The 27,526-nt window shown below is 44.1% G+C and overlaps 1 protein-coding gene across 2 annotated transcripts; it reads right to left on the bottom strand.

Moving 5' to 3' along the window:
- Window positions 1-167: 167 nt before the first annotated feature.
- SCAMP5 (secretory carrier membrane protein 5) lies at window positions 168-27,526 on the bottom strand. Of its 2 annotated transcripts, XM_027857187.1 has the most exons (8): window positions 27,302-27,526; window positions 18,985-19,050; window positions 18,824-18,894; window positions 14,890-15,018; window positions 8,142-8,298; window positions 6,973-7,074; window positions 5,877-5,994; window positions 168-4,836 (listed from the first exon to the last, which is right to left on the bottom strand). In XM_027857187.1, the coding sequence occupies exons 3-8, from the start codon at window positions 18,828-18,830 to the stop codon at window positions 4,642-4,644; spliced, it is 708 nt and encodes a 235-aa protein (XP_027712988.1). In that variant the 5' UTR covers window positions 18,831-18,894; window positions 18,985-19,050; window positions 27,302-27,526; the 3' UTR covers window positions 168-4,641. The 2 variants fall into 2 exon arrangements, with proteins under 2 accessions (XP_027712988.1, XP_027712980.1); XM_027857179.1 differs by lacking the exon at window positions 18,985-19,050.

The following is a 27,526-nucleotide window of genomic DNA, read 5'->3' as shown; positions in this document are numbered from 1 at the left end:
AACTGAAGGCAGACTGGATTTGTCATTGACTCAAGCTGCATAAACAGAATCCTGAAAAAAAAAATCCAAGTATGATGATGATGAGGAGGAGGAGGAGGAGAAGCCCAGCGATAAGCTGGGTATAATGAGCTCCACCTAAGGACAAAGGGCACAGTTCGAGTCCGAGGTGCCAGATGATTCTTGTTTATTATTAATAAGTCTACAGAGTCGACACTCAGTTACCAGGGACAAATACAGAATGGCTCAAAGTGGGGATTGGCACAGGGAATGTGACCACCCCCCCAGTGAATAACATAAAAATACCTTCTGTCCAATGGAGGGTGTCAGGACAAAAACAAAATTCAGTTATTCTCCAGATGGCCAGGCGCTGACAAGGGACCAGAGAACACTCCTTCCCTCTCCCCTCCACCCCACCCTGACCCCTAATCTAGGCCTACATTGGCGTCTTCTCCAGGCTCCTCTCCCTTTGCCTGAGCCAGACAGTAAGTACCTGCCTCTTACTTAGAATAGTTCAGAGTGTAGGAAGAGAGGGACTGCCTGCCTCTCAGAGAAGCTGCAAAGTAGAGAGAGAATGCAAGCCCTCCCAGCCCTTCTCTGGGGTGGGGCACAGAAGTACATAGATCCCCAGAACCAGAGGCCCCACTTCCTGGGAGGGTAGACTAGGGCAGCACCCAATGGACTGGGCTTCTGGCCAAAAACTACATAACCCGCCCATTTGTTAGCCTAAAATCACTGCTTGGCCTGTGGTCTCTGGCAGGTCTGAGCAGAAAGGACTCTGGGAAGAAATGCAAAGTGAATATGGCAGACAGAATATTAGGTAAAAGTCCCAGTGAAATTATGATCCCCATAGGAAGCAGGCTTGAGAGAAAATGACCTCACACTGCACTGTAGGGATCTTCTGGGGTTATCAGACAGAAAGCAAGTCACAAGTTTTCTAAAAAGGACCGACAGCACCAGGAATCTGGAGCTGGGGACACAGGAGAAGAAGGGAAGGACAACTTACCTGTTGACCCTATCGTCCCTTTCTGCTATGGGGCAGAGGAAGGAGAAGCATTTGTCTGGTCTCATGCGGAAGAGATAACATGGGCTGGAGAAGCAAGCACGAGACCGAGAGCCCAGAAATGCTGGGGTTGAGTCCTGATTTCGTCACTCACTACCTACGTGACCTTGAATTACTTCCTCTCTCTGGGCCTCAGTTTCCCCATCTCTAAAATGCAACGAGTTGGACTAGATAGTCTCTAAGTCCCCTTTCAGTTCTAACATTCTAGGACTATGTGACTCTCCAACCCAGTCACCTTAGGTTTCTAAACTAGTATCTTATTGTCCTATGGAAAGAAACAATAACAGGAAAGTGGAATTAGATATCTACAGACCCAAACTTGAGAACCGGTTTAAACAAAGTCTTCCCATGCAATTTTCAGTTCTTACAAGGGATCACTGGCTCCCTAAGTGCAGGGAACCCAAAAAAGCCTCCAAAAGGTTCTTGAATTTGCCTGTGTTAATCCAGGGCAAGACAGGGGCCCAGTGCCCCAGAGGCTTGATAAATCTGACAGTAGCAAAAAGAGATTCACTAGTGGAAAGGGCACTCAGATATCAAGTGATCACATAAGTCAGCCACATGGAGGATAAACAAAGGACCCAGAGAATCTGGGAGATTACCCAGGGCTGCATGAGGCCCTAGGATGGCAGATGGCTGGTCTGCCCAAAGCCCCCATCTGGTCTCTATTGATCAACAAGCAGCAGAAGAGGGGATCAAACACAAGAAGCATCATATTGAGCAGGTTGGTACAAATGGTGATATCGCCACTGGATGAAGTATTTCCTTTTAATATCATATACAGGATTGAAATTCAGAATGGGTTTTTTTTTCCTGTGCCCTTCATAAAGAAGACTGACGGTCATAATACAGAAGTCAGCGTATAAAGCAACTAGAGACATCAAAGATGGGATAGTGGGTGGAGAACTATTGCTGCCTGACCCTAAAGGAAATGGTCCATGGCCAGCAACCTTCATTTTTTCCAAACAAAGAAGATCAAACTCTGGCCTTTGTGCTGAGCAAGGGGCCAAATATCAACGCTGGGGTAAAAGTGGGAAAAAGATTCTGTGTCATGGGGTGGGGGGGAAGTGCTGTTAGCCCCGTGCAATTCTCTCCAAGTGATGGTTGATATTAGGATGACCCCAAAGACAGTGAGGCTTAGAATGGGCCTCAGCCATGGGGACTCTTGGCATCAGCTGGTAAAATTTACAGTGGCCAAAATGTTGCCTTGATTTTGAAGCTCCTAAAGTCTAGAGAACTCTCCTGCTGGAAATTCTTTTCTGTCCGCAGTGCTTCCATCTGAGGCTGGTCACATGTGTCTTTACAGATTTGTTTGGCTAAGTCCATAGTCAATGTTCTGAGTCCTGAACCTCTCATCAGACTAAGAACTCTCCAAAAGTAGAGATTCCAGCAGACAAGCATGTTGAAAACGACTTACTTCTTTCCCATCAGACTTGGAGCAGGGAGTGCTTGAGGGTAGAAATTGTGTATTCCCATTAGACCAGAGTTTCCCTACACTGGTATCATCTCTGTCCATCAGATTGACTGGGACTATGTCTGGGGAGTGGGTGTGAGTTTAAGTCCCCTAAGGAGGTCTCTGGTCACACAGAGTACATGAAAGAAGTCTAACCAAGCATGATTAGAAATTTTCTGATGAACCAAACAACCCAATTTGCCTCACTTCCATTTGGGGTTAAGGGCTGAGGACACCTGAAGACCAGAGACCTTAATGCCCATCGCAGGACAGATACTCAAGGGCCAAGGGCAAAACACTATCAATTCCTCCTGAGCCTGCTGACTGAAGCCATGATGCCATGCAGATACCAAGGTGTTTCAAAGGTTAGAACAGATCATGTCTCCTTCACGTCCCCAGATTGCTAGATGCCTATAACCTGTTTAGCCTACCTAGGCAGGGACCCCTGATCATTCCAGCAATATGAGTGTATACCATAGCATTCTCAACTCAAGCTGCACTTTTACCTATTAGTCCCAGACAATGATTGTTATCAACTGCCAAGAAGTGATTGAATGTCTGCCCTTTAAAAGAAGTTAGCTTTTCCCCCTTGTAACCTGCAAATACCACTGGGCATCAAGGAGGAACAGGAAGGGTTGAGCAGCCATAGGTAAGCAGAGATAAGGGAGCCTTTGGCATGGACAGGATTTCAGCAGGCTAAAGGGTAACCTGATAAAAAGTCTCAAGTCTAAAAGAGTCACTGGTAGGGTGGGCAGGTTAAGCTGTGAAGAGGAGGAGAAGAAAGAGGGCCAAAAAGAAGGGGAGAAGAGTCGGAGGAAGCAAAAGCCTGGGACAGGGAAAGCCACTGCTTTGTTCTGATGGAGGTTTGAAAAACTGTTCCCAGTCTAAGTCTGGCCTCTTCCCTCTGTCTTTGCAGGCTGAGACCTCAAAAAATCATGAGCACTTTTCTATATTCTGCATGCCCACACTATTCAAGTTACCCCTACCCGCTACTTCTCCCTCCTTCCAGGAACAAACACTGTCATGACACAAAGCTATTAAGGAGTTCCAACCATTTTCCAGCTATGGGGCACCCCACCATCCATGCCCACACCTGGCCAGAAGAGCACTATGTGGGACTGGGGGCATCTCAGCTCCCCTAAGCTTGGGAGGACCAGGCAGGAGACCAGCGAAAGGATGGAGATATCACTCATTTCAGCCCTGGATAAAGGTAGGGAATGAACCACCTGACTTAGGTCATTTCCTACAGCTCAGACTCAATCTGTGAAACACTAAGCTTCAGGAAGGCCAAGGGAAAAATACACATTGGGCACAGAGGAGAAGGAAATGGAGTGAGTCCAAGAGATGGGAAGCAATAAAATAGAAAATCAGAGAGAAGAGAGGCTAAGTTAAAGAAAAAGGGGAGCAGATGAGATAGTTAACTCAGCCCTGTAGTGCAGCAATCATACACCAATACTGTCATTTTCTAACACACTGAAGAAACCATCCCCAGCTCGTGACACCATGGCAGTGAGGAAGAGCTAAGGGGTGGTAAAGAGGAGATGTCTCAGAAGTCTGTACCTCCCCCCCCTACCCACACTCCCAATCAACAGCTTCAAGAGAAAGAGAGCAGGGTGGCAGGAGTCCATTGGGAACAATATCCTGAGCTGGTCTGTAACAGGCAGCCCTGCCCAGCTCCAAAGTCAGGCAGGGAGGATGTCCTTAGCTGTCATATCAAGTTGGAGATGAGGTCCGGGCAGGGTAAGGGGAGGGTGGGGAACCAGAATGCCGTGGCTCTGGGGACTGGCTGGATTCTAAAACATACTTAGCACCACGACAATGGGCGTCTCCACTCTACACTAGATCATGATGAAACACAGACACACAGGTACTACCACATAGCACCGTCTGCCACATGGACCTACGGCTTCTACAGATACCACAAAGGAAATATGGAGTTGGGACAGTGGGAGGGGAAATATACATATATGTATAATTCTTTACAAAGTAGGAAGGTAAGGAAACAAAGGAAAAGATAGGAAAGGGCAACCCCAACTTAATCACCAAGCTGGACACAAGGCAGTTTTAGATCAGCTCCTCTCCTCTCTCTACCTTCCTACTTTCCCCCTTCCCTGCCCTCCCAGTCTCCTGTTCACATCTCATTAGAATAAGTGTAATTGGGGGTGGCAGAATATGGGTTCTGATGTTGGCTCACAGCTCCCTGGGCAGCCCCCATGGCAGCATTCTGGGCTGCCTGCTGAACATGTGGGTTCTTCCAAGCCCCAGTAGTCCACTCTTCTTGGGCTTTACTTATACTCCCACCACTGCCCCGGTAGAATTTATGAACCTGTAGTCAGAGGACAAAGATGAGGAGGATGGGATTGGGAGGGAGGGGGAAGAGACAGAGAAAAAAGTTAAGTGAAAAGAAAATCCAAAATTTTCCTGCCCCAAAGTTCTAGGCCTTTCTAGATGGGCATCCTTCCCTCTAACAGGCTGATGTTTCTCTTTTTTCCAGTTGAGGGAAAAGAGGTACCAAGAAAGCCAATGGCTTGACTAGAATGGGAACCCAGAAGTCCTAGTACCCAACCCATATTCTGTCTACTAGTAGGAAAGCTCAACAGGATTAGAAAGGGAGGATGGCACAGTGGGAAGGGAACGGGTTTTGAATCCTGGCTTTGCTCCTACCTCTACTATACCTGTGTGAACTTAAAAAACCTCCCTCTGGGCTGTGGTTTCCTCATCTACAAAATGGGAATGCTAATTTTAATAAAGTCTAAGGTTCCTTTGGAGTTCCAAATTCTATGAAGCTGTCATAAATCTCAGCTTGGAGGAAAGGGAAAAGAAGAAATGGGAAGCAGGGGTGGGCACAAGGTAGAGGAGGGGCAGGAGCTGAGACTGGAGCTGATCCACATGCAAAAATGTTATTGCAGACTCCGGAAAAATTAACGAGGCTCATCCAATGGATGAGAGGCACAGTGAGGAAGTTCAAATGCTGCCACTGACATAAGTAAATCACTGAAATTCCCAGGGCTCCAGGAGACTCAAACACTATCAGCAGAACAGCTGCCAATCCCAATGCATAAAGGGAGTTTCCCTGGGGCAGTTTCTTTCACCAATAAAATCACAGGTCTAGACCAAAATGAAACCCCAAACTTATCAAATGTAAGCATCCTGGGAGGAGCCCCTTCTGTCTGGGGCCCGAGTATCTATCTCCAAATGAGCTAATGCTCCCTCAGTGCTCTCGTGTAGATATAGTCTTGGCTCTTGGTGACCTAGCCAGCCTAGGTCCCCTTAGAACAGAGGGCGTTCATGCTGATTCCCAGGCCGGCTATCTTGACAGCTCCATCCAGCCTTTATTACCCCAGCTGCCCCAGAGGGCCTACATACCATGCTGAGGGCGATGAAAGAAAAGACAGCCATGAGGGAAAACATGATGGTGGGGATAAGCATCACCACTGCGGCTCCCACATTGGTCCCAAAGAAAGTGATGGTTGCGATCCAGCCACTGCAAGATTTTGGAACCCCAGTTAAGGACCCACCCCATTGCCACAGGACAGGATGATCCCATTAGCACAGGGAGAGACTGCCCTATTGGCACCAATAAGGACCACCATCCAAAATGGCACTGGGAGAGGCAAGCCACTGCCACAAAGAGGAACCCTGCTCCAATGGCACTGGGAAGAACTATACCATTGGAACCAGGAAGGATTCCACTCCAATGGTACTGGGACAGATCACAACATAGTCAGAGGAATCCTGCCCCATTGGCCCTGAGAAGGAACACAATTCCATTATTACTAGAAAAGACCCCATGCCATTGACACAAAGATGGGACAACCCAGTACCATACAATGCAGGTTTCTAGTCACAATGAGTATTCCTCTCCTCCAACAGTCACTACATGACACTCTTTTTCTAATCTCTTCCCATTATTCTCTCCTTTGCTCTCACCCAGCATTTCCCAAAGCAAATACGAGGGAAGCCTGGCATTCAGTGCAATGCAAATAGAAATTCTATGGGGGAATGTTCTTATTAGTGATATTCTTCCTTCTAAGATATTAAATATGAAACATAGCAAAAGTACTGATTATATGCAGCAAATTTTCAGCAAGAAAATGGACTAATTTTCCTCTGTTTCTTTCCAAAATTGTTCTAAAGTGTCTCCCTCTTTCCAGGGGACTTGGGTATTTCAGGCTTCTCAGACCATAATTTATGGTCTCCATCAATCTATTTCAAGCCCCAAAGTTTTCCCTGGCTAAACAAGCCTGGGGAGTACTATTCTGACCCTAACTTTTCCACTACCCCAAATTCCAGTTGTTTTCCCAAATTTGCCTGGTTCCGTGTCCCTTCTTTGGAGGACTGCCCTTCCCTGGACTAAGCCTCCAATGTGCCTGAAGGGCTCTTTACTCTCTCAGTACTAGCCATATCATCCCCATCCCCTCCCAGTGACCAACCCTTCCTTCCCCAACCCTTCCCTCCATACCAGACTCCCCAGCCAGGAATCCCCACAGACTGGATGATGCTGATGACCAATTGAGCCAAGAAGGTGAAGAAGAAGGCCATGAAGTTAAAAGAGCTGTCTGATCTGCAAGAAGAGAAGGCAAAGCTGGGGTCATCCAGCAGAGCTGCCATTGGCGGGGAAGGGTCGGGAAGTGTGCAGGAGCTTCCTTGATCTAAGGACTTTTCAGCTCTTCCAACTCCAGCAAGTTTGTAATGAACTAAAGAAAATTATAACCCCCTTAGGTCCAGGTAGGACAAATCTCACCCAGTGGGCCACACCAGCTCTTTGGGTGCCAGGCTACTAGGTAGAGCTTCTACTGGGACCATGGGCTCTTTTTTTTACATGATGCCACAGGGAGTGGGATGGAGGGAGAGTTTAGGAGTGGGCAGCTATTGTGACTCCCCCCTGGAGCCCTTGATGTCAACCAAAAAGCACTGGGAGTGATTTTACGAGACTGCAGATGGTTAGGTCTTTGCTTGGGCCTCTTGTGTTCACAGAGGCCCTTAGAGGCCAGAGTTATCAAAGGTAGCCTGGAAAAAAATAGAAAGGGTGCCAGAAGACATGGGTTGGAATCCTGCTCATGTTACTCATTACCTTTGTGACCTTGAGCAAATCTCTGACCTCTCTGGGTCTCAGTTTCCATGTCTATATATAAAATGAGGGAGTTTAGTTAGATATTTTTCAAAGGTCCCTTCTGGCTATAAATGCTCTGAACCTAGATGGGAAAAGTGTCCATGTTCTTTTCCTAGGCCAGAGATTGAAGAAACTCTGCCTAGATCGGGATAGGAAGCACTAGGCAAAGCTAGAACATTCCTGCTATTTCAAAGGGAGTTCTGAAGCACCCAATTGCCTCTGCCAGAGCTAGGCTCTTTGTTCAGGGACTCTCTATAGCTGTAATACCTATCTGCCTGCCTCAGAAGAACCTCTCAAGGAATCATTAGGCCTTATCTAAATATCTGGGGCAAGAGATCCCAAACCGTCTGAATGGGTAGTCCTGGAGAGAAGAGAGAGAAACAGAAGGAGGGGCAAAAAGAGGGCAAGGAAAAAGAGATACGGACAGAAAGAGAGGGGCACTGGAAGGGGACAGGAAAGACAAGGATGGGGAGCTGAGATGGGAGGGAGAAAGGTTAGGCTCAGCAGTGACCACTTACTTGAAAGCTTTGTAAATAGGCCGAAACCAGCAGACATAGGAGCAGGGGGTAAAGAGAATGAACCAGAGAAAGGCCAGTCCAAAGTTAACAGCTCCACCGCCTCCAATCAGCCACGCCAAGCAGCCCACCAGGTTCATGGCCAATGTGATGCTGTTTACTGCAAACACACGCATGCAGAAGCACACACACACACACACACACACACACACACACACACGACAGAAATTGTAAGAAGAAAGTTGAGACCTCAGGGCACCCATCATTCCCCAGCCTTAGGAAGATGGGGAAAGAGGGGTCTGCACCTCGAGGACCTCCCAGGCCAAGAAGCAAAAACTCCCAAGCCCGGAAAATCCATCTTACAGTCCCCCAAACCTCTGGGGCCCAGGAGCACAATTGGCCTTAGCTACAGGCTACAACTCCTCCCACACCACTCCCAGCTCATTCCAGAGCCAGGAGGCCATCACCCTCCCAATCTCCTCCACCCCAGGGAGTATCTAACCAGGAAGAGAAGCAGGTATAAGTCATAGTTCATGGTCTGCTCCTTTGTGCCCACAGGTGCCATTCCTTAATATCCTTAGAGATCTTGGGAACACCTGGGGTGTAAGGTCTCTGATACGTCCCAAAGACAATAAGTTCCCAGTACTTTAATGAGACAGGGTCTCACTACACTTCAAATTCAGAACTTTAACCTCACCCCTCATCCCAAGATCAGCTCTATGTATCAATAGGGATCCATGGACAGACACTGGAATCAGATGGGAGGATAAGGGATGGAGAATTCCAACTTTTTCATTCAACAGACAAGGAAACAGAGCCAGAGAAGGGAAATGACTTGTCCATAGTCATACAGCAAGTTAGTGACAGCCAGGATAGGAACCCAGGACTCCCGCTTTTGCATCCACCCAGGTATCATGGAGCAAAGCAAAAACAGAGGCTCTACTCAAAGCCTTCTGGGAAATGGCCCTTAAATAAATGGTAGAAAGAACCAAATGAGGAATCTCTTACATTGTCATTTAACTCTTACAATGATTTCCCCAACGAGACTGAATTCCCTGTCTTTTTCCTGTGTCTCCCAAAGGACAGCCTGGCACCCACCAAAAACATGAGAGGCATGCATAAGGCAAATAAGAAATCTATTGGCCATCCTGGTTTGATTAGTGATGATAACGATGATATTTATTATTTATATCATCCTTTCTAATTTTCAGAGAGCAAAAATATACCAGGTCTCATTTGACCCCCGCAACATCCCCACAAGGTAGGGAAGAGAAGGTATTAACATTCTCATTCAATTGAGTAGTTTGCCCATGGCACACAGTCATATGGGCAAACCACCAGGTTTTCTGAACCTTGTGCCAACATTCCATTGCACCAACATTTAATTGTATATTGATTCAATCGAACTACTTTATAGAGATAGAAAAAATATCAATATTCATTTCAAGGAATAAAAGGTCAAGAATCACAAAGGGAATAATGAAAAAAAAAAGTAGGAAGGAAAGGGGACCAGCAGTACCAGATCTCAAATGATGGAACAAAATGGGAAACATAAAAACAATTTAATACTGGTTAAGAAACAGATATTGGGCTTTGTCCCTTTGCTTCTTCTGTCCCCCTCCCCCAACACTTAGCAATAGTAATTGCTCATATTTCAATATCGCTCAAAGGTTTACAAAGTGCTTCCTTCACCACATCCCTGGGAGATTGGGAGCCCAGCAAATCTCATCCCCAGTTTAGAGATGAAGAAATTCCAAGAGGTGTAGTGACTTGTTCACAGTCACACAGCAAACATATTCAGTTTGGGATTTGGACCCACGTCCACAGCTAGACACACAATTGACGCTTGATAAAGATGACAAGGAAGGGAAGGAAGGAAGGAAACGCAGTCCAAGCTGGGTTTTATGAAGCCAGAGCCACTTCGATGCCATAAAGAATTCTATTGGATCAGGAAGACTCCAAAGCTTTCCTGAACGGGCACTGTGAGCTTTACCAAGTCTTAGTAGATAGAAGATGTATTTACAGACTCTGGGATATATTTACAGACATTAAATCTAGGCCCTGAAGGGGCAGCTAGGTGGCGCAGTGGATAAACTCTGGCCTTGAAGTCAGGAGGACCTGAATTCAAAAATCCAGCCTCAGACACATGACACTTACTAGCTGTGTGACCCTGGGCAAGTCATTTAACCCTGAATGCCTGGCCAAAAAGGCCAAAAAAAAAAAAATCTAGGCCCTGAGACAAAAACTCTGTAATGGAAACCCCCAAGATCAAGATGTCTCTTTGCTAAATTGGGTTTTCACTGGTAAATCTAACCCACTTCCAGTTATCCCTAGGTGGAATAATACTCCCCAAGTGGTCATCACCTTTCTTAACAATCAGATTTGAAACCTCGGAGTGAACCCTCCCTCACTTCCCCTATCCAACCAGTTAACAAGTTTTGTTTATTCTTCCATGACATCTCTTATCTGTCCCCTTCTCTCTGCTCATATGGCCCTCACCCTAGTTCAGGCTCTCAACATCTCTCAACTACTGAAATCCTCATGGCCTCCCCAATCCAATCAGTTTCCTGCAGACACAGCCAGAGAAAAGGGGAGCCGTCTAACCACTCGAATGTCTAATCTTTCAGCTGTTATAAGCCTGCATTCTGCTATTAAAGCTATCATATAATAGAAGCATTTATCTGAAGAACACTCTTCTAGAAAAGTATTATCTATGTATTCAAAAGTGTATAACCCAATATATCAAAAGTTAATGTTTTTGGTAAAGAGTGGAGGAGACCTCGTGAAGTTGTAAATCCTATCAGCCTTTGAGTAAGCCTATAAGAATATCTGCCAATAGTTTCCAGGAGGACAGAAATGCCTTAATGAATATTCAAGCTTGAAATAGAAATTCCAGTCAGAAATGCTTCCATGTTTTAATGGAAATTCGTTGGTACTCTAAGTATTTTCATTAGAATGATAAATAAGATATTTAGAAAATTTTTTTTGTATTTTAAAGTTCCATACTAATTGTGATGAAGAAGTTCCATAGATTTTGTAAATTTAAACATCTGGATATGAATATGTCTAATTGAACAACTTAAAGATATTGGAGTCCTGAGGCACTGAACACAGTGCCTGGCATACAGTCAGTGCTTAATAAATGTTTGTTGACTAGGTGCCCTCCCTACTAGATGGGAAGATGGCCATGCTATGTCAGCTTATTAAGATATTATTTGATTCTAAATTTATTCAAATCTAATAATTTTTTCTTTTGCTTTAATAAGTAGGCAGGGCGACCTTTGAGAACAACAAAGAAACACGAGCATGGATTGAAAACAGTGCATGTCACAAGAACTTAGAATACTAAGAATGGAGACAAAATGTGGAAGAGGTCGTCTAGACAGTAGGTATTGTCAATGTTGGAGTTAGTGATTTGCCCCCAGAAATCAGGACCCTACAACTGTAGCATATTCATTTTAATTCTCTCTTATGATAATTTTCTTCATAAAATCTCATAGCATTGTGAAAGAAGTTATTATTTTGCTATAATATTAACAACCAATTATTAAATTAGGATTATTTCCTCATTCAGGGACCAGTCTCTAAAGGATCTGCCTGATAGCCTAGATCGCCCTGATCCTGGAGAACAAGCTTTTCTTCATTCTTGGGTTGGACCCACCCAACTAGGAGACCTTACTTCTGTTTAAAGTGTAAACAGAATCTAATCTAAGTGAATTCTTGCCCCAGGGCAATGAGCCTAAATCCTTAGCCTCCTCCATTAGAGTTTAGGGTGACCCAGCTCAAGAAGGAGAAAACTAATCAGAGTGGTCTGGGTGGAGATGGATCACTAGAGGTGGCAAGTCTCCTGATCAAGCCACATTCTCAGCAGGAGGAGCTGAAGACTGCTAGCCCACTTCCTCATTTAAATGTCCACTAATCAGGGCTGATATCTCCTGGCTGAGACATTCCCTTTCAAAAAAATATTTAAAGGGGCAGCTAGGTGATGAAGTGGATAGAGCACTGGCCTTGGAGTCAGGAAGGCCTGAGTTCAGATGTGACCTAAGATACATAACACACTCTGGGCAAGTCACTTAACCCCAATTGCCTCACCAAAAAAAAAAAAAATATATATATATATATATATATAGAAGGCATTTGGTATCTCCATTAGGTGTTTTTGGTTACTGAAAAAAACCACTGACCATCAAGTTATTGATTAGCTAGTCCAATTAATAAATTGATTATTAATTACCCAGAAACTCTGTCTCTTGGGTTTTTCATTTGTCACAGTTGTTTTTATACTCATGATTTTTAATTTAATCATTGGTGTTTGGTTTGGAATGTGTTATAAGAGGGATATATAGTATGTCATATATGAATGAGAAAGACCCAGAAAGAGCTAGAAGCTTTTAGAAAGGCCTTTTATGAGCTTACTGGGTACAAAAAATAGCTACTTTTCCATGACAGTCACGTATTACCTTACACCTAGAAACCAATGCTAGAATCAAAGTTAGCTTTAAAATAATTATACTTTGCTCTATTTGTAAGCACTGGGATTTTCTGGATCAGATAGAATCCCTTGGGGACATAAATCTGGCTTATCGCCTAAATTCTCACCTTGATCCTGGAAAAGGGTTTATGCTAACAAATCAGCAGTTTACTATGCAAGGCAAAAATGGTGGATGGCCATCTACTGGGAGTGCTACAAATGCACATCACATTTTTCAACCATTTTCAGACAGATGTTGATCCCTGGGAAGTTCAGGGAGACATCAAGGTGAAGTTATTATGTATAAATTGGTTATTTTTTCAAAATCTCTTTACATAATCACAAGTTGGCTATTTCAAAAATCCATGATCAAATCTAATTGAGGGAGTCTTGTCCCACTATATCCATGAGACATGAGGCTATAACTTTTAGACAAAGGCCTGGCTGAATCTTTTCATGTTACCATAATGTCTCTCTTTCCTCTTTTATGGAAAATTCCTCTGACCATTATAGGAGATGGCCAAATGTGTAGTATGTTTCAATGTCACTAGGAATCCTTGAATTCACAGTAATGGGGAAAACTTTCTTAAAAGAATTAGCCTTTTCCTACTTGTTGCATGTATAAAAATATCAGTGATCCTTTAAGATTCTAATGGTTGTGTGGAGTATAGTGCCCAGCAAGGGAAAAGAGCTGGTGAACCTTAGTCCACGAACAGGTTCAAAGAGTTTCAAGGCTTGCTGTCTCTCTCTCTCTCTCTCTCTCTCTCTCTCTCTCTCTCTCTCTGTGTGTGTCTCTCTCTCCCCATCTCTGATTCCAAGTCCTCTTCTGCACCATCCTTCCTTCAGAGCCTGGAGATGACCTCAGTCAACCCTACTGTTACTTGCTTATAATCTGAATAAAGTATCTCTGACAGACTTCATTGAAAATACAGAGTGAAACATGTTTCTTCTATAGCACCTTGGCAAGCAGCCATCTGCAAACCTGCCTTGAGATCATGGGCAGACACAGCAAAGCCCACAGCTGGGGAAGAGGTGGGAAATCAAGCATCAGTTCCAAGCTGGGAGGCACTTGGGAGTGTTTCCATTCCTGGTTTCACACCCCACCCCTAGTTCTCTAAAGTGAATAGTGGTAGATGAGCTGATTGGTCAAAAACATGGCTGGAAGAGGCAGATACTAGGCATGGCCCAGGGTTAGGGTCAGATTATCCAGAAAACACTCATTTCTCAGGCTGGACACCCAGAACAGCGATTTTCTCTGTCGTGTAGAGTGGTAACTCCTCAATCCTGAACTCATTCAAGGTACCTGATCTTCAAAGTCTGAAGCAGCTCCCAGAGCTTCCCTAAGGGGATGCCACCATTAGAAAGGGAGTGAAAAAGAAGATAACGAGGAGAGAAAAAAATTACATAGGAGAGAAGGGAGACCCCAAGGGAGAGGAGAGGGGCTGGAGACCTCCTCAGGAAGAAAACTTCCTCCTCCCCACCAACTGCTCAGAGAGAAAAAGAAATGTCTAGTCTTTGCCCTTTGGCATAAAGGAAAATCTGAAGCACAGAAAGGGGAAACAAAGGCATAGAAAGGGAAACCTAGTAAGGAACAAAGATAAGGTGGAATAAATGGCCCAGGGAGTTTTGCTCTACAGGTCACTAGGGCAGGTGGAGGGGAGGGAATAGAAAACCCAAAGTAAGTTCCTATCTACAAGGGACTAACATTCTAACAGGGCATTCCATGCCCTTTCCATAGCAAGGATAATTATTAATTTGTTTACTATAGTAAAAGGTAAAAACCAGGGGGCCAAGTAAAGGGCATACACATGTGGCAGCAGGGGAGATGGGGCAAATCCTAGGTGGCCTGAGTTTTCCTGTAGGGTGGCTGGACAGGAAGTGGAGCACGCTACTTGGCTCAGTCCCAGAGCTCCAAAGATGAGTGGACTGAATCCTCCAGGAAGGAGCCTGATGTCTACAAGTCAGGTCTAGAGGGAGATTGTTTCAGGTGGGGCAGATGGTAAGATGCCCAGGTAAGCCCAGGGTTTCCTGGTGGATAGCTAGATAGGATATGAGGCATGGGGCGGAATTTGCAGGTTAGGTAAGGTACATTCACTTATATGATACTCAGCAGGGACCAGAATACAAGTAAACTAGGGGGCAGAAGCCTAAGGAAACTCAAAGGCCAAACCTGTGCCCTGGGATGAGTCAGACAGCGGCCCCTCCCCAATGCTCACAATCTCCTGCACTTCTCCCCCCACCCGTGTTGTCCCATGTCCGTCCCAACCTGCTGATACTTACACATCCAGAGATAATAGAGGCGCTTGGTCATGGCGAGGTGTTGAGGGGGAATCTCTGCCTCAAAGTCCTGGTAGAAACATGGCTTCAGTGGGATGAACTTGGGCAGGGGAGGGAAATTGTTCACTTTCTCTGCAGCAGAAACATAAATCAAACCAAGGTCATGATCAGATGAGATGGTATATGTAAAGCACTTTGCAATATTAAAGCACAACATAAATGCTAGCTATCATTATTACTATAATAACAGTGATAGCATATATAGAGTACCTATTATGTGCCAGACATTATGCCAAGCATTTACAATATTATCTCATTTGATCCTCACAACAACTCTGTGAGGTAGTTACTATTATTACTCCCATTTTTACAGATGAGGAACTGAGGCAAACAGAGGTTTGGTGACTTGCCCAAGATCATAGGGCTAGTAAGTGTCTAAGACTTGATTCCAAATCAAGTCTTCCTGACTCCAGGCCAAACTATATCCACTATACCACTTAACTGCATATTACGGACCAATTCAATTCAACAAGCATTTATTATGCTCTAGTTAGTTACATGCAAGGCACTGTACTAGGCCCCTGGGAATACAAAAACAAAATGGTAAGAATCCATGCTCTCAAGGAGCTCATGTTCTGGGGAAGGGGTGATACATAGAAAATTATTGCAAGTACCTGGAGGAGGGAGTTAGGGGCATCAGGAAAGATTTATTTGTTCATTTATTTGTTTATTTGCCCTTACGCATATTTATTCTTTCAACAAGACTACAGCATTTTGTCTTATTGAATGTTTATCATCTTCAGAGGGCAGATAGGTGGCACAGTGGACAAAGTGCTGGGTCTGTAATCAGAAAGGAAGACTCATCTTCCTGAGCTTGAATCTGGCCTCAGATACTTACTAGTTGTGTGACCCTGGGAAAGTCACTTAACCCTATTTGCTTCAGTTTCCTCATCTGTAAAGTGAGCTGGAGAAGGAAATGGCAAACCACTCCAGTATCTTTGTCAAGAAAACCCCAAATGGGTCATGAAGAGTCAGACACTACTGACATGACTGGACAACAACATCTTTAGTACCAGCTAACATTTTTTATCCTCTTTCTCCCCCCCCACCACCACCACTTGAAGGAAGTTAAGGATTCTGAGAAGAAAATAAATAAGAATATTACTACTAATAATAACTACTAATACTTTATATGCAATCTCAGCTGAGTCTTATAACAACACTGTGAAATAGCATAGGGATTGTTATTCCCATTTTAAAGATGAGGAAACTGAGGCTAACATACTTGTCCATGACAACATAACTAGTGAGTGTTAGAGATGGGATTCGGATACCCCAATCTTCTTTCCAATAGTCCATGTAAAGGCTTGAGGGAGTGGGGGGGCAGAAAGTGAGAGGAATACAGCTGGCCCCTTCTCTAGCCAGAGTTGCCCTCAACTCAACCACTCTCCTTAGGACCCAGCCCATTGTGCCATGAGGACCTAAGTATTTCTATTGAGTCAGGATGGCAAGACCTCTACAGTAGGGCAGGAATATTAATTCTGGGAGGGTGCCCACTCTTTCTCCACCAAGGAAATGACCCAAGATCAGGGTTCAGAGTTGGCCAGACCAGTCTGGTAGCAGCCAAATCAAGTGACATGGACTGCTAGGCATCATAGAAATCTTGCTCCTAGGACACTTATATTTAATGAGGAATTACTTGTTCTTCTCAGTCTTAGAAGAAGGAGGAACAACGAACTGAAGTCATAGAGAGGCAGATACAGGCTCAGTATAACTGAAAACTTCCTAACAATTACAGCTATTCAGAAGTGAAAAGGGCTTTGTAGGTAGCTGTCCTTAGAGGCCTTCAGGTGGGGGCTAGAAGTGATTTCCTATAGAGGGCATCCCTGCTGAGGTAAGAGTTGGACCAAGAGGTATCTTCCAACTCAGAGATTTTTAAAATCTATAGTGTCCTTAATCCCACCCCTTCTCCTACATTGAGGGATCTGAGCCAAAGGTCCACAGGGATAGTGATGGGGTCTTGACCTGTGATTTCATTAAGGAGCACGAGGCGAGACATTCACTCTACCAATGCTGATTGGCACCTCCTCTGCATAAATTAGTCTTAGACAGTTGCCAAGGGCTTTCAAAGGCTGCCTTCCCTTGGGTCACAATACTAGTAAGGGTCAGAGGCAGGACCTGAACCCAGCTCTTCCTGGTTCCCAGGCCAGCTCTGTACCCACTATACTCTGCTGTCTTTAGTCCAGGATACGGGGAACTCAGAACAAGTAAGAGAGTAAAGCATTCACCACATGAGACCAAAGGGTACATTTTTCTTTCCTTTTTTGAAAGAAAATTAATTTTCATTTATTGTTTCATTTATAAATTTATTTTTTGACATCTGTTTTTAATTTTGAGCTCTAGATTCTCTCCCTCCATCCAACCCCTCCCCCACCCATTGAGAAGAAGCCATGCAATATGATACTCATTATACCTGTGATATCATGCAAAACATGTTTCCACATTAAGCATGTTGCAAAAAAAAAAAGGAAGAAAAATAAAGCAAAAAAAGTATACTTCAGTCTGCACTCAGAGTTCATCAGTTCTCTCTGGAGGTAGACAGCAATTTTTTTTATCATGGTTCCTTCGGAATTGTCTCAATCAGAGTAGCTAAGTCTTTCACAATCAAATTTTGTTACAATATTGCTGTTATTGTGTACAATGTTCTACTGCTTCTGCTCACTTGACTTTGCATGAATTCATGTCTTCCCAAGGTTGTCTGAAATCATCCTGCTTGTCATTTCTTATAGCACAATAATATTTCATCACAATCATATACTACAATTTGTTGGCCATTCCCCAATTGACAGACATCCCATCAATTTCCAATTCTTTGACACCACAAAAAAAGAGTTGCTATAAATTATATAGTTATAAATTATATACATATACATATATATAGGGAAAAGGACATTGTGTGATTGTGTGTGTGTGTGTGTGTGTGTGTGTGTGTGTATCCTTTTCCCTTTTCTTTCATCTCTCTGAGATGGATAAAGACCTACTAGTGGTATTGCTGGGTATTCACAGTTTTATAGCCCTTTGGATGTAGTTCCAAATTGTTCTCCAGAATGGCTGGACTAGTTCATAACTCCACCAACAATGCATTAGTGTACTTATTGCCCCACATCCCTTCCAGCATTTGACATTTTTCTTTGCTGTCCTGTTAGCCAATCTGATAGGTGTGAGGTAGTACTTCAGAGTTGTTTTAATTTGCATTTTTCTAATCAATAGTGATTTAGAGCATTTTTTCATGACTATTGATAGCTTTGATTTCTTTTTCTGAAAACTGCCTGTTCATATCCTTTGACCATTTATCAATTGGGGAATGGCTCTTATTTTTATACATTTGACTCAGTTCTCTATATATTTGAGAAATTAGGCCTTTATCAGAGAAACTTGCTGCATAATTTTCCCACCAGTTTCCTGCTTTTCTTCTAATTTTGACTGTACTAGTTCTAGATTCAGATCTCTGCTCTGTTCCTTATTACCCATGCCCAATAATGACTTTTTGGGCAAGTCACTTAACCTGAATTTCCTCATCTAGAAAATGAACAGTTTGGCCTAAGTAATTACTAATGGCCCTTTGAGCTCTATGATCTCATAAATCTTTCAGGGAGGTGGATTTCAACTCAGTCTAAAAAAGCATTTCCTAAAAATCAGCATGGCCCAACAATGGAACAGGCTTGCCCATCACTGGAAGTGTTAGAGCAGCCCCAATCAGGGCAGTTGAACAAGAAATTATTGTATTAGGTGAGATATTTAAAGTCCCTTCCAGAGTGAAGATTCTGATTCTATCCTGAGTCAGGACTCAGTTTGGGGGACACAGGCCAATCTACCCACTACTTTCATTCTGCTGCCCAAACATCATCCCTTTTCTGTCCTTGGCATCCCTCCTTACCTGCCATTGTGACACCAGCCCTTAACACCCAGGTGCAGCCAAGGACCTATCCTCGTCTTCTCTTTCCTGAGCTGAAAGAGAGAACAGAAGCAAGCCAGGATCAGAGCATGGTAGACAGTATTCCTTTGTCCCCCTTCTCCTCTCCTTCTGGGAAATACTACCTGTAGCTGAGGCCAGCGAGCCAGAATCCTGGACTCCCTCTCTGAGCACTCTTGGAGGAAGGGTGTCTAGGGGAAAAATAGTGAGAAGATCTTGACTCCAACTTTAATGTCCTCAACCTTCATAGAAGAGAAGCTAGGACTACAGGCAAAGGACCTACATATTAGTGATCCACACACTCAGATCAGAGAGGGGCTAGATCCCATAAGTCTCATTCTACAAGTCTTGTCCAATTTTCCCACTCCATCTCCCCACAGAAACATGTACAACCTCATATTCCACCAACCTGAGCATTCCAAGTACCCACCCTCTTCCATCCAGTGCTCTCTGTCCTCCAAGAATATTGGACTTTAAAAGCCAGAAGATCTGAGTTCAAATCCTAATTTTAACACTACCTGTGTGACTCTGTACATGTTCCTTTCTCTCTCTAGGTCTCAGCTTCCTCACTTTTAAAAAAGATTTCCATAATAGCCACGTAGAAAAAAAAGGGCAGAAAAAGAAAGAAAGAAAGAAAGAAAGAAAATTATGCTTTAATCTGTACTCAGAGTTCATCAGTTCTCTCTCTGGAAGTAGATAGCATTTTTCATCATGGGTCCTTTGGAATTGTCTTAGATCATTGTATTGATTAGGTTGCTAAGTCTTTCCCAGTTGATCATTGTTACAATACTACTGTTACTGTACACAATGTTTACTTTTTAATGAGAAGGTTGGACTAGATAATTCCTGAAGTCTCTTCCAGCTCTAAGTTCTATGGTCCTATAATTCCATTAGCCAAGGCCCCATATTATCAAAAGGAAGGGTGGGCAGTCCCATACAGAAAGGACACACTTGTGGCCAAGGTCACAAGTTTGGTCTCTCTCTGGTAGGAAAACTCTATTCTCCCCCATGACAGATCACTCAAACTCCAGACTTGGCCCTAATCCCAAGCACATACTGACCCTCTAAGACTGACCCCTGGAATTGGTCACAGGATGGGTACCAAATCCTGGCCATTGATGGCCTCTAATCTTAGGCATACACTGACCCCTACATCTAGCCAAAGAATGACTAACCTTGGTATCCTAACCTTGGTCACAGATTGATCCCAGGTCCAACCATAGACTGACCTCTAATACTGGCCAGAATGACCTCTTGATCCCAGCTACACTTTCTCTTAAACCTAGCCAAAAACTGACCTCCTACAGATTGACCTTATAAACTTGTTCATGGGCAAAAGTCTATCATTAAAAACTGATTCCTAACTCTAGTCTCAGACTAATTTGCCAGCTAAGAAGTATCTCCCACTAATCACAAGAAGAAAGGGGTTAAGGAATGTTAACAATGACTCAATAGAACCCATCTCCACCCCTGGATATATAACTCAAAAAAAAAAATCATCTTTGTGTATTAAGAACAGCACACAGAAAAATATGACTCAGTTAAGACACAAGAATGGGAGACAGATATATGGACGGATGGATGGATGGATGGATAGATAGATAGATAACATTTATTTAGTACTTATTGTGTATTAGGCACTGTGCTAAGTGCTGGGAATACAAATACAAAAAAACAAAAACAAAAACAAAAAACAAAGCAGTCTCTACCTTCAAGAAAAGGAAAGGAGAGGAAGGGCATCAATCAGGAGAGGAGGGCCCCAGAATGGAGGTTTCTCAGGGCAATGTTTTCTTGGGGTAGCCATGCAGCAGGCAAGAAATCTAGGTAAAAGTGAGGTGAAGCAATTCTAAAATGGTAGTCCTGGCAGGGACGTCACCAATCAGGAAAGGAAGGCCTTAGAGAGGAGGTCTCTGGGAATGCAGCATAGGTGAGAAGGAAAGGGATTTCAGAGGAAGTCTAAGTATGGGTAACACAGGAAAGCAGGATCTATTCCCAATGTACTGTGTTACTTGGCCTTGCTGGGTTTCAATCTTTTCATCTACAAAATAGGAGGGGAGAGGAAGGACTTAAGGAAGGGGAAATAGCAATCTACTCTTCCCCAAGAATGAATGACCATCTTTTAAGGACATTATATGGCCTTGTTAATTATTAACAACAAATCTAATCCTCCCTTGGTTTTGAGCATAGATTTAGGGCTGAAAGGAACCTGAGATACCACCTAATCTAACTCATTTTGCAGATAAGGAAATCCCCTTCCCCCAGGAAGGGGAAATGATTTCCCTAAGATAACTAAATTAGTAAATCACAGGGCCAGAATTTGACAGATCCATCACCTCTAAGTCCAAAAACACTTTCCATTATTTCTCACTGCCTCAAAATAAAAATCCAAAGTCCTATGGAGACCTTAGAAGTCATCTCGTCCAACTCCCTCATGTTACAGATGAAGAAAATGGGACCCAAAGATATTATATGATTTACCTAGTCATCTGGGTACTTTTTAAAGTAGGAGAATTTGAGCCAGAATTTGAACCCAAGTCCTCTGACTACAAATCCTCTATTCTTTCCACTACACCATATCAGAGAATTTGAAAGCTGGAAGGCATCTCAGTGGTCATCTAATCCAACCTATGCTTCAAGAAGTTAGAAGCCAAGTTGTCCAAACTAACCTATTTTCTGACCCATGAACAAAACATTTCATCTCACAGGTCTCCGTGCCCTTGTTCAGGCAAGGTCGTTGTCCATACTTGGTATGAACTCAGTCCTCAACTCCAACTCTTGGAATTCCCATCTTCCTTCAAAACTCAGCTGCCACCTCCTACATGAGGCCTTCTTGATCTTCCACCCCATTTCCCAGCTGTCAGTGCCTTCCCCTGGGAGGGGGGAAATGATTCTGAATTTATTTTGTACTTATTTATCCTTCTACATGTTGTTTCCTACTCTCTAGCCCCAATAGAATGTAAACCCTTTGAGGTCAGGGACTGTTTTGGCTTTTGTCGTTGAATCCCCAACACCTAGCAGAGTTCCTATCACATAGGAGATGTTTAATAAATACTTATTGAATTAAAGAACCTTACTCTCCTATCATCCACTCATGTGCTACAAAACTGGGAGGCAGGATGCCATATTGGTCCATTTTATACATAGGGTGACTAAGATGTTGAACAAAGAGAAAGACATTTCCACCGACCACACAGCATTCCAGGGATAAATTGGATGCTAAAATTCTTTTTCACTTTCTCCCCATGAGTTAGTAAAACTGGAAAGTACTACAATTCAGAGAAATCTGAAAAGGGTATGTTCAAAGGGTAAGCACTCCCTTCATCTGCTTCTGACAGAAAGTCCTCCTCAGTATCCCTACTTTCTTGGGAGCATCCTGGTCTTTCCCAGATCTGCTCACTTTGTAGTTTGATCATCTTCCATTTTGCCCATGGGTCACATTCATTATATTTCTCCTCCCCCCTTCGCCTTTACTACCCACCCCAGATACTTGATATCTATTAATATTCTTCCCAAAACATAGCTTCTATGGTATCATTGAACTACTCAAGAACTCACGGTAACTCCCTATTGTCTAAGTAAAGTAAACTCTTCTACCTGGCATTCAAGGGTTTCTATCAACAAATACCATTTCATTGGTAGCAAAGATTATCTTGCCTTTCTACTTGAATTCTCAAGCTCAGCACAGTGCATTGCACATAGAGTGCTTGATGAATGCCGTTTCCATCATTTTTTTTCATTTTCTTCATCACCAACTTCATCTCTTGTTACTTCCAGAAATGACCCTTCTTGTCCTAGTCAGACCATCTTACTCACTATTCGTTAACATGACATCCCTGTGTCTCTGATCATGTCATACTGTTCACTGATTTAATAAACATTTATTAAACACCTTCTCTGTACAGAGACAAAAACAAATAAGATACAGTACTTGCTTTGCTCACCATGACTGGCATGCCCTTCCCAACCCCTTCTCTCTGACTACATAAGTCCCACCAATCCTTCAAGGACCACCTCAAATTCTGCCCTCCCCCTCCTTTAGGAAGCCTGTCTGAGCACCCTGGTACATACTGACTAATTTCTTCCTACTTGTCTAAACATTCATTTGCTACTTATAGCATCATAAATTTTCAAGTTGGAAAGAAACTTAGAGATCTTCTATTCCAATGCCCTCAGGCCATTTTGTAGTATGGATTCTCTTCCATGGTCTTACCTACCCAACAATTCTCCCTGAAGGGAAGGTCCCTGGCTTATACCACTTCATATTCCTAGTACCTACCACAGAGTAAGGTGCTCTGTAAATGTTTATTGTTATTGACAACAACAATGACCCCTCTCCCACCCATCTGCATTGTTAATACCTTTTCTGTTCCTCTCAACAAATCACTAACCAATATTCACTAGTTTTCAAAACTTGGCTTAAAGACATCTCCTCCAGGATGTCTTCTCTGATTAATTCTACCCCTAAACTGTCCCCTTCCCAAACTACTATAAAATTTTATACATCCCATTTGTATGGGCAAACCCAGATAATCCATTCCTATCTATACTTTACCTGAGATACTAGGAGAGGAAAAGAACAGAAGGGCTATTATTATCTTTTCCCAGGCAGAAGAAACATACAAACACATATAACTTAAATTTGTATAGATTTTTATACATTCAAAGGATTTACACGTCAAGGGAAGAACAGGAGGTTCCCTGATCAACTTGAAGAACATACTGTAATGAATCTGGGTCTAGAATTTGGATTCTTCTTGTTGAGGGTGAATTGATTGACAATTGTGGGTCAGAGCCACCCCTTTGGGTTAATCCCCTACAGAAGAGGGTCAGTTGAAGAGTCATGCTCTTTTGACTCCCCCCCCACCCCACCCCCACCTTTTCTGAGCATTAATCTAATTGGCTATCTCCCCTTTGGCCCCAAAGGTTGCAGCTTCTTGGTCTGAGAGTTAGCAGCAGCTGGGCAGTGGTGGTGAAGTGAGTTTCTGGATCTTAAGCAGCTGTAGCCAGCCCTGGAAAAGCAGTGGTAGAAGGACATGGAAGCTGCATATGTTCTCAATTATGTGGTCCCAGAGGAGTGGAACTACATGGCCAAATGATGGGAGTTCTGGAATCTAGCCTTCTAGAAAGAAGTATCTTGCTGGGCTGGAGGGTGAGGGGGGAGGAGAAAGATCACACATATATCCTCCTCAGCTGGAGGTACAATAAGGGTCTAAGGCCATGACATGGGGATCAAAAGGCCTGGTCCTCCAATATTACCCTAAGTTATTCAGATGTTGTTGAGTCATATTTCAATATGTCTGACTCTTCATGACCTCATTTGGGGTTTTCTTGGCAGAGATACTGGGGTGGTTTGCCATTTCCTTCTCCAGCTCATTTTACAGGTGAGGAACTGAGGCAAATACAGTTAAGTGACTTTCCCTGGATCGTACTGCTAGTCTGAGGCTAGGTTTGAATTCAGGAAGATGAGTCTTCCTGACTCCAAGCCTAGTGCTCTGTGCACTATGGCGCCATCTAGCAGCTCCCAAGTTATTTAGATGGTTAAAGTTAAATAGGAAGAGTTACTTCTGCAGTAGACTTAAAAGTTCAGTGAGTAATATGGCTTCCAAAAAAGTTAGTACAATCTTAGGTCAGAGGTCAGAAGTCAGAAAAAAGAGAAGTCATGGTCCTGCTATACCCAGAATCACTGATTTGGAAAGAACCTTAGAATTCACCTAACCCAACCTGTAACTGAACAGGAATCCCCTTCCTAACCAAACTCAATAAGTGGCCCTCACTTTCCTTTCTTAAGAGTGCTTCTTGACCTGACTATCCTGAGAAAAAAAACACTTTCTTATGCAGCTCATGGTTCTAATCATTAGGAAGGGTTTTCCCATATATCAAGCATTAATCTGACCTTCTGGAACTTCCCTTCCCTAGTCAAACTACATTTGGAATATTGCATCCAGTTCTGGGTCTCACATTTTAAAAAGGACATTGACAAGCTGGAACATGTAACCAGAACTGTGAATGAACTTAAAAACATGTCATATGAGAATGGAGTAAAAGAGTTGGGAGATATTTGGCCAGAAGAAAAACTGGAGCAGAGGGATGGGATAGAGAGAGCTATGACTGCTGTCTACAAGTCTTGTTATACTTGGCTCTAGAGAACAGAAGTAGGGTCAACATGAGGCAGATTTCAGGTCAATGTAAATAAGGATTTCCTAGCAATCAATGATCCTAATGTGGAACGAGCTGCTAAATATAGAACTGACTTCCCCATCACCTGAGGTCTTCAATCAGAATGTGAATGTTCATTTGTTGAGGCTGGTGTAGGCAGGATTTCTGTTCAGGTATGTGTTGAGCTGGATGGCCTGCAAAGTCCCTTGCAAGTCTGAGACTCTGATTCTATGTAGCTCCTGACACTGTTGCTTCACAGAGCTCTGAGAAAATGCCTTCTGGGACATGATCATGGGGAAATGGAGCTGTGGTGCAGAGGAAAGAGCCCTGCCCCGGGAATTAGGAGACCTGGATTCTCTTTCTAGCTGTGCTATTTACTAAATCTATGACCTTGGGAAAATGCCTTCCCCTCACTGGGCTTTAGTTTCCTCCTCTGTGAAATCAGGGTCTCTAAGGTCTTTCTGAGCTCTGTCTGACTCCTTAAGTAGAGGAAAGGGTAGTGGGGGGTAAGGAAGATGAGTTTCCCGAGGGAATTATAGAGAAGAAAACTATATACAATAGTCTCTACAGCAGCTCTCTCTAAAGAGGTCAAAACACTTTACATCCATTATCTTGTCCACTCCCCACAACCCCATGAAATAGTGATGGGGGCTGCAATTGTCTAGGGTAAGCTTGGGCACCGGAGAATAGAAACAATTTGTTCAGGATCCTTCAGTTAAAAAAAAAAAAAATACTAGGAGTCCTGAGCCCCATGTCTGAAGGTTCAGGGTTTGCTAGGCATGTGCTCCTCCTTCTTATAGCCAAATCCCAAAGAATGCCCAGCCTTGCACAGGTATGCCTGAGTGTTCCTATCCAATTCACCCCACAGCCCAGCTCAGGAGTCAATCCTCTTCTCCCCCACCCCCAAACACCCACTTAAAGCAGGGAAACCATATACCTAATTCTATAGCACTTAGTTTGGGACTTAAGACCCTGACCATCCCAACCCACAGGGATCTTTCTTTTGACCTCCGATATCACTTTGATCGATGATTACCTTCTCATTTGTGTGTCCTGTCATCCCAACTAGACTGAGCTCCCTAAGGAATCAGAGTATTTAGAATTGGAAGGGACCGTACAGTTCCTTCTAGCCCAACCCCCTCATTTTACAGATAAAGAAACTGGGGCTCCAAGAGATTAAGTCACTTGCCCAAGGTCACACAGGTAATAACAATCGGATCCGGGATTCAAGCCCAGGTCCTCAGATTCCAGGCCCAGTACCCTTTCCACTGTACAATATACAGTAGACACTATACCTCCTTCTTCCCATTTCCTCCTTCCCCACTGCAATCTAACCCAGGGCTGGGCACATAGTAGTCGCTTTGCAAATATTTGTGGAAAGGCTGAATCATGGTACTGATAAGAGAGATGCCCTCTGGTCCCCATAGGGAGAGATCAGAGGCTCACCACAATTAAGCCTCCACTTGGTGAGGTCCCAAGCTGGGTACTCACAGGACAGCATTGGCCACATCTGCCTTCTTTTCCCACAATTTATCACTCTGAGGCTTAGTATTTTTTTTTTTAATAATGAATTCTTTTTTTTTTAAACTTTGCTAGATTCTGCAACCATGCCCAAAACTGGTCTTTTCCTGGATGGAAGAGAGAGAGGCCTTAACCAGAGGCCTTACCAGGATTTCCCTTCCCCCACACACCCCCATGGCAGGGAAGGTATTAGAAACAGGAAATATCAAAACTGGAAGGGACGAGAAGGTGGTTTCTAAGGAAAAGGAGTTGGAAACCCAGGCAATGGCATCAGGTCTATGAAATCTTACGTCAATGGAGGGGGGAGGGGGACGCAGTGCTAAGAGAGGAAGACGAAGGAAGGATGGAGGAAGAGGGGATTGCACTGGGGCCTTGGGTGGCGCCTTAACCTGCGAGCTCCCCGCTGCTTCCCCACCTGCTGCAGAAATCGCACCTTTCCCCCGTCCAGGGGACACCCCCCCCCGACCCTGTACAGAACGAAGGTCACCTGGGCTCTTCTCGACACACTCTGCAGGTGAAGGGGAAAAGGGGGCGCAACGCGAAGGGAAGCAGAAAGGAGGTTCAGCCCACCCAGCCCGTTAACCAATGTCCCCAGCCCAACGCCCCCGCCCCGCCCCCGCGCCCTGTCCTCTGCAGCAAAGCCTGAAGCTCCAAGACCCGGAGCCTGTAATCCCAGATCTCTGGGGCTATGTATAGCGGCAGCCCGTCTGGGCCTCCAGCTTCCAACCCTATTGCACCCCCCCCCACCCCAGTCCCAAAACTCACCCTCCCGAGGGCTGCTCCACTGCCAAAGAAGCGGGGATAGGGTTGGGGGGAAAGGGGGGAGGGAGAAAAATCTGTGAGCGGCCACGCAATGCAATGCAATGCAATGCCCTGCAATGCAAGGCAAGGCAAGGCAAGGTACGGACGATGCACTCCGAATGGTGCAGCCCCTCCGCTCTAGGCTTCGGGGCTGGGAGGGGGCAAGCGCGCGCACGCCCGCCAGCCGGC

This window comes from Vombatus ursinus, unplaced genomic scaffold (genome assembly GCF_900497805.2).
Source record: "Vombatus ursinus unplaced genomic scaffold, bare-nosed wombat genome assembly UNPS02000749.1, whole genome shotgun sequence".
NCBI classification, from domain to species: Eukaryota; Metazoa; Chordata; class Mammalia; order Diprotodontia; family Vombatidae; genus Vombatus; species Vombatus ursinus.
This window is presented reverse-complemented; position numbering and strand designations above follow the sequence as displayed.

Excerpts from the sequence above, each read along its gene's own strand:
- SCAMP5 (XM_027857187.1), bottom strand. Across the intron at positions 7,075-8,141 it reads CCTATTTACAAAGCTTTCAA|ATCAGACAGCTCTTTTAACT; the intron begins GTAAGTGGTCAC and ends CTCTTCTTGCAG. Across the intron at positions 5,995-6,972 it reads ATTCCTGGCTGGGGAGTCTG|TGGCTGGATCGCAACCATCA; the intron begins GTATGGAGGGAA and ends AAAATCTTGCAG.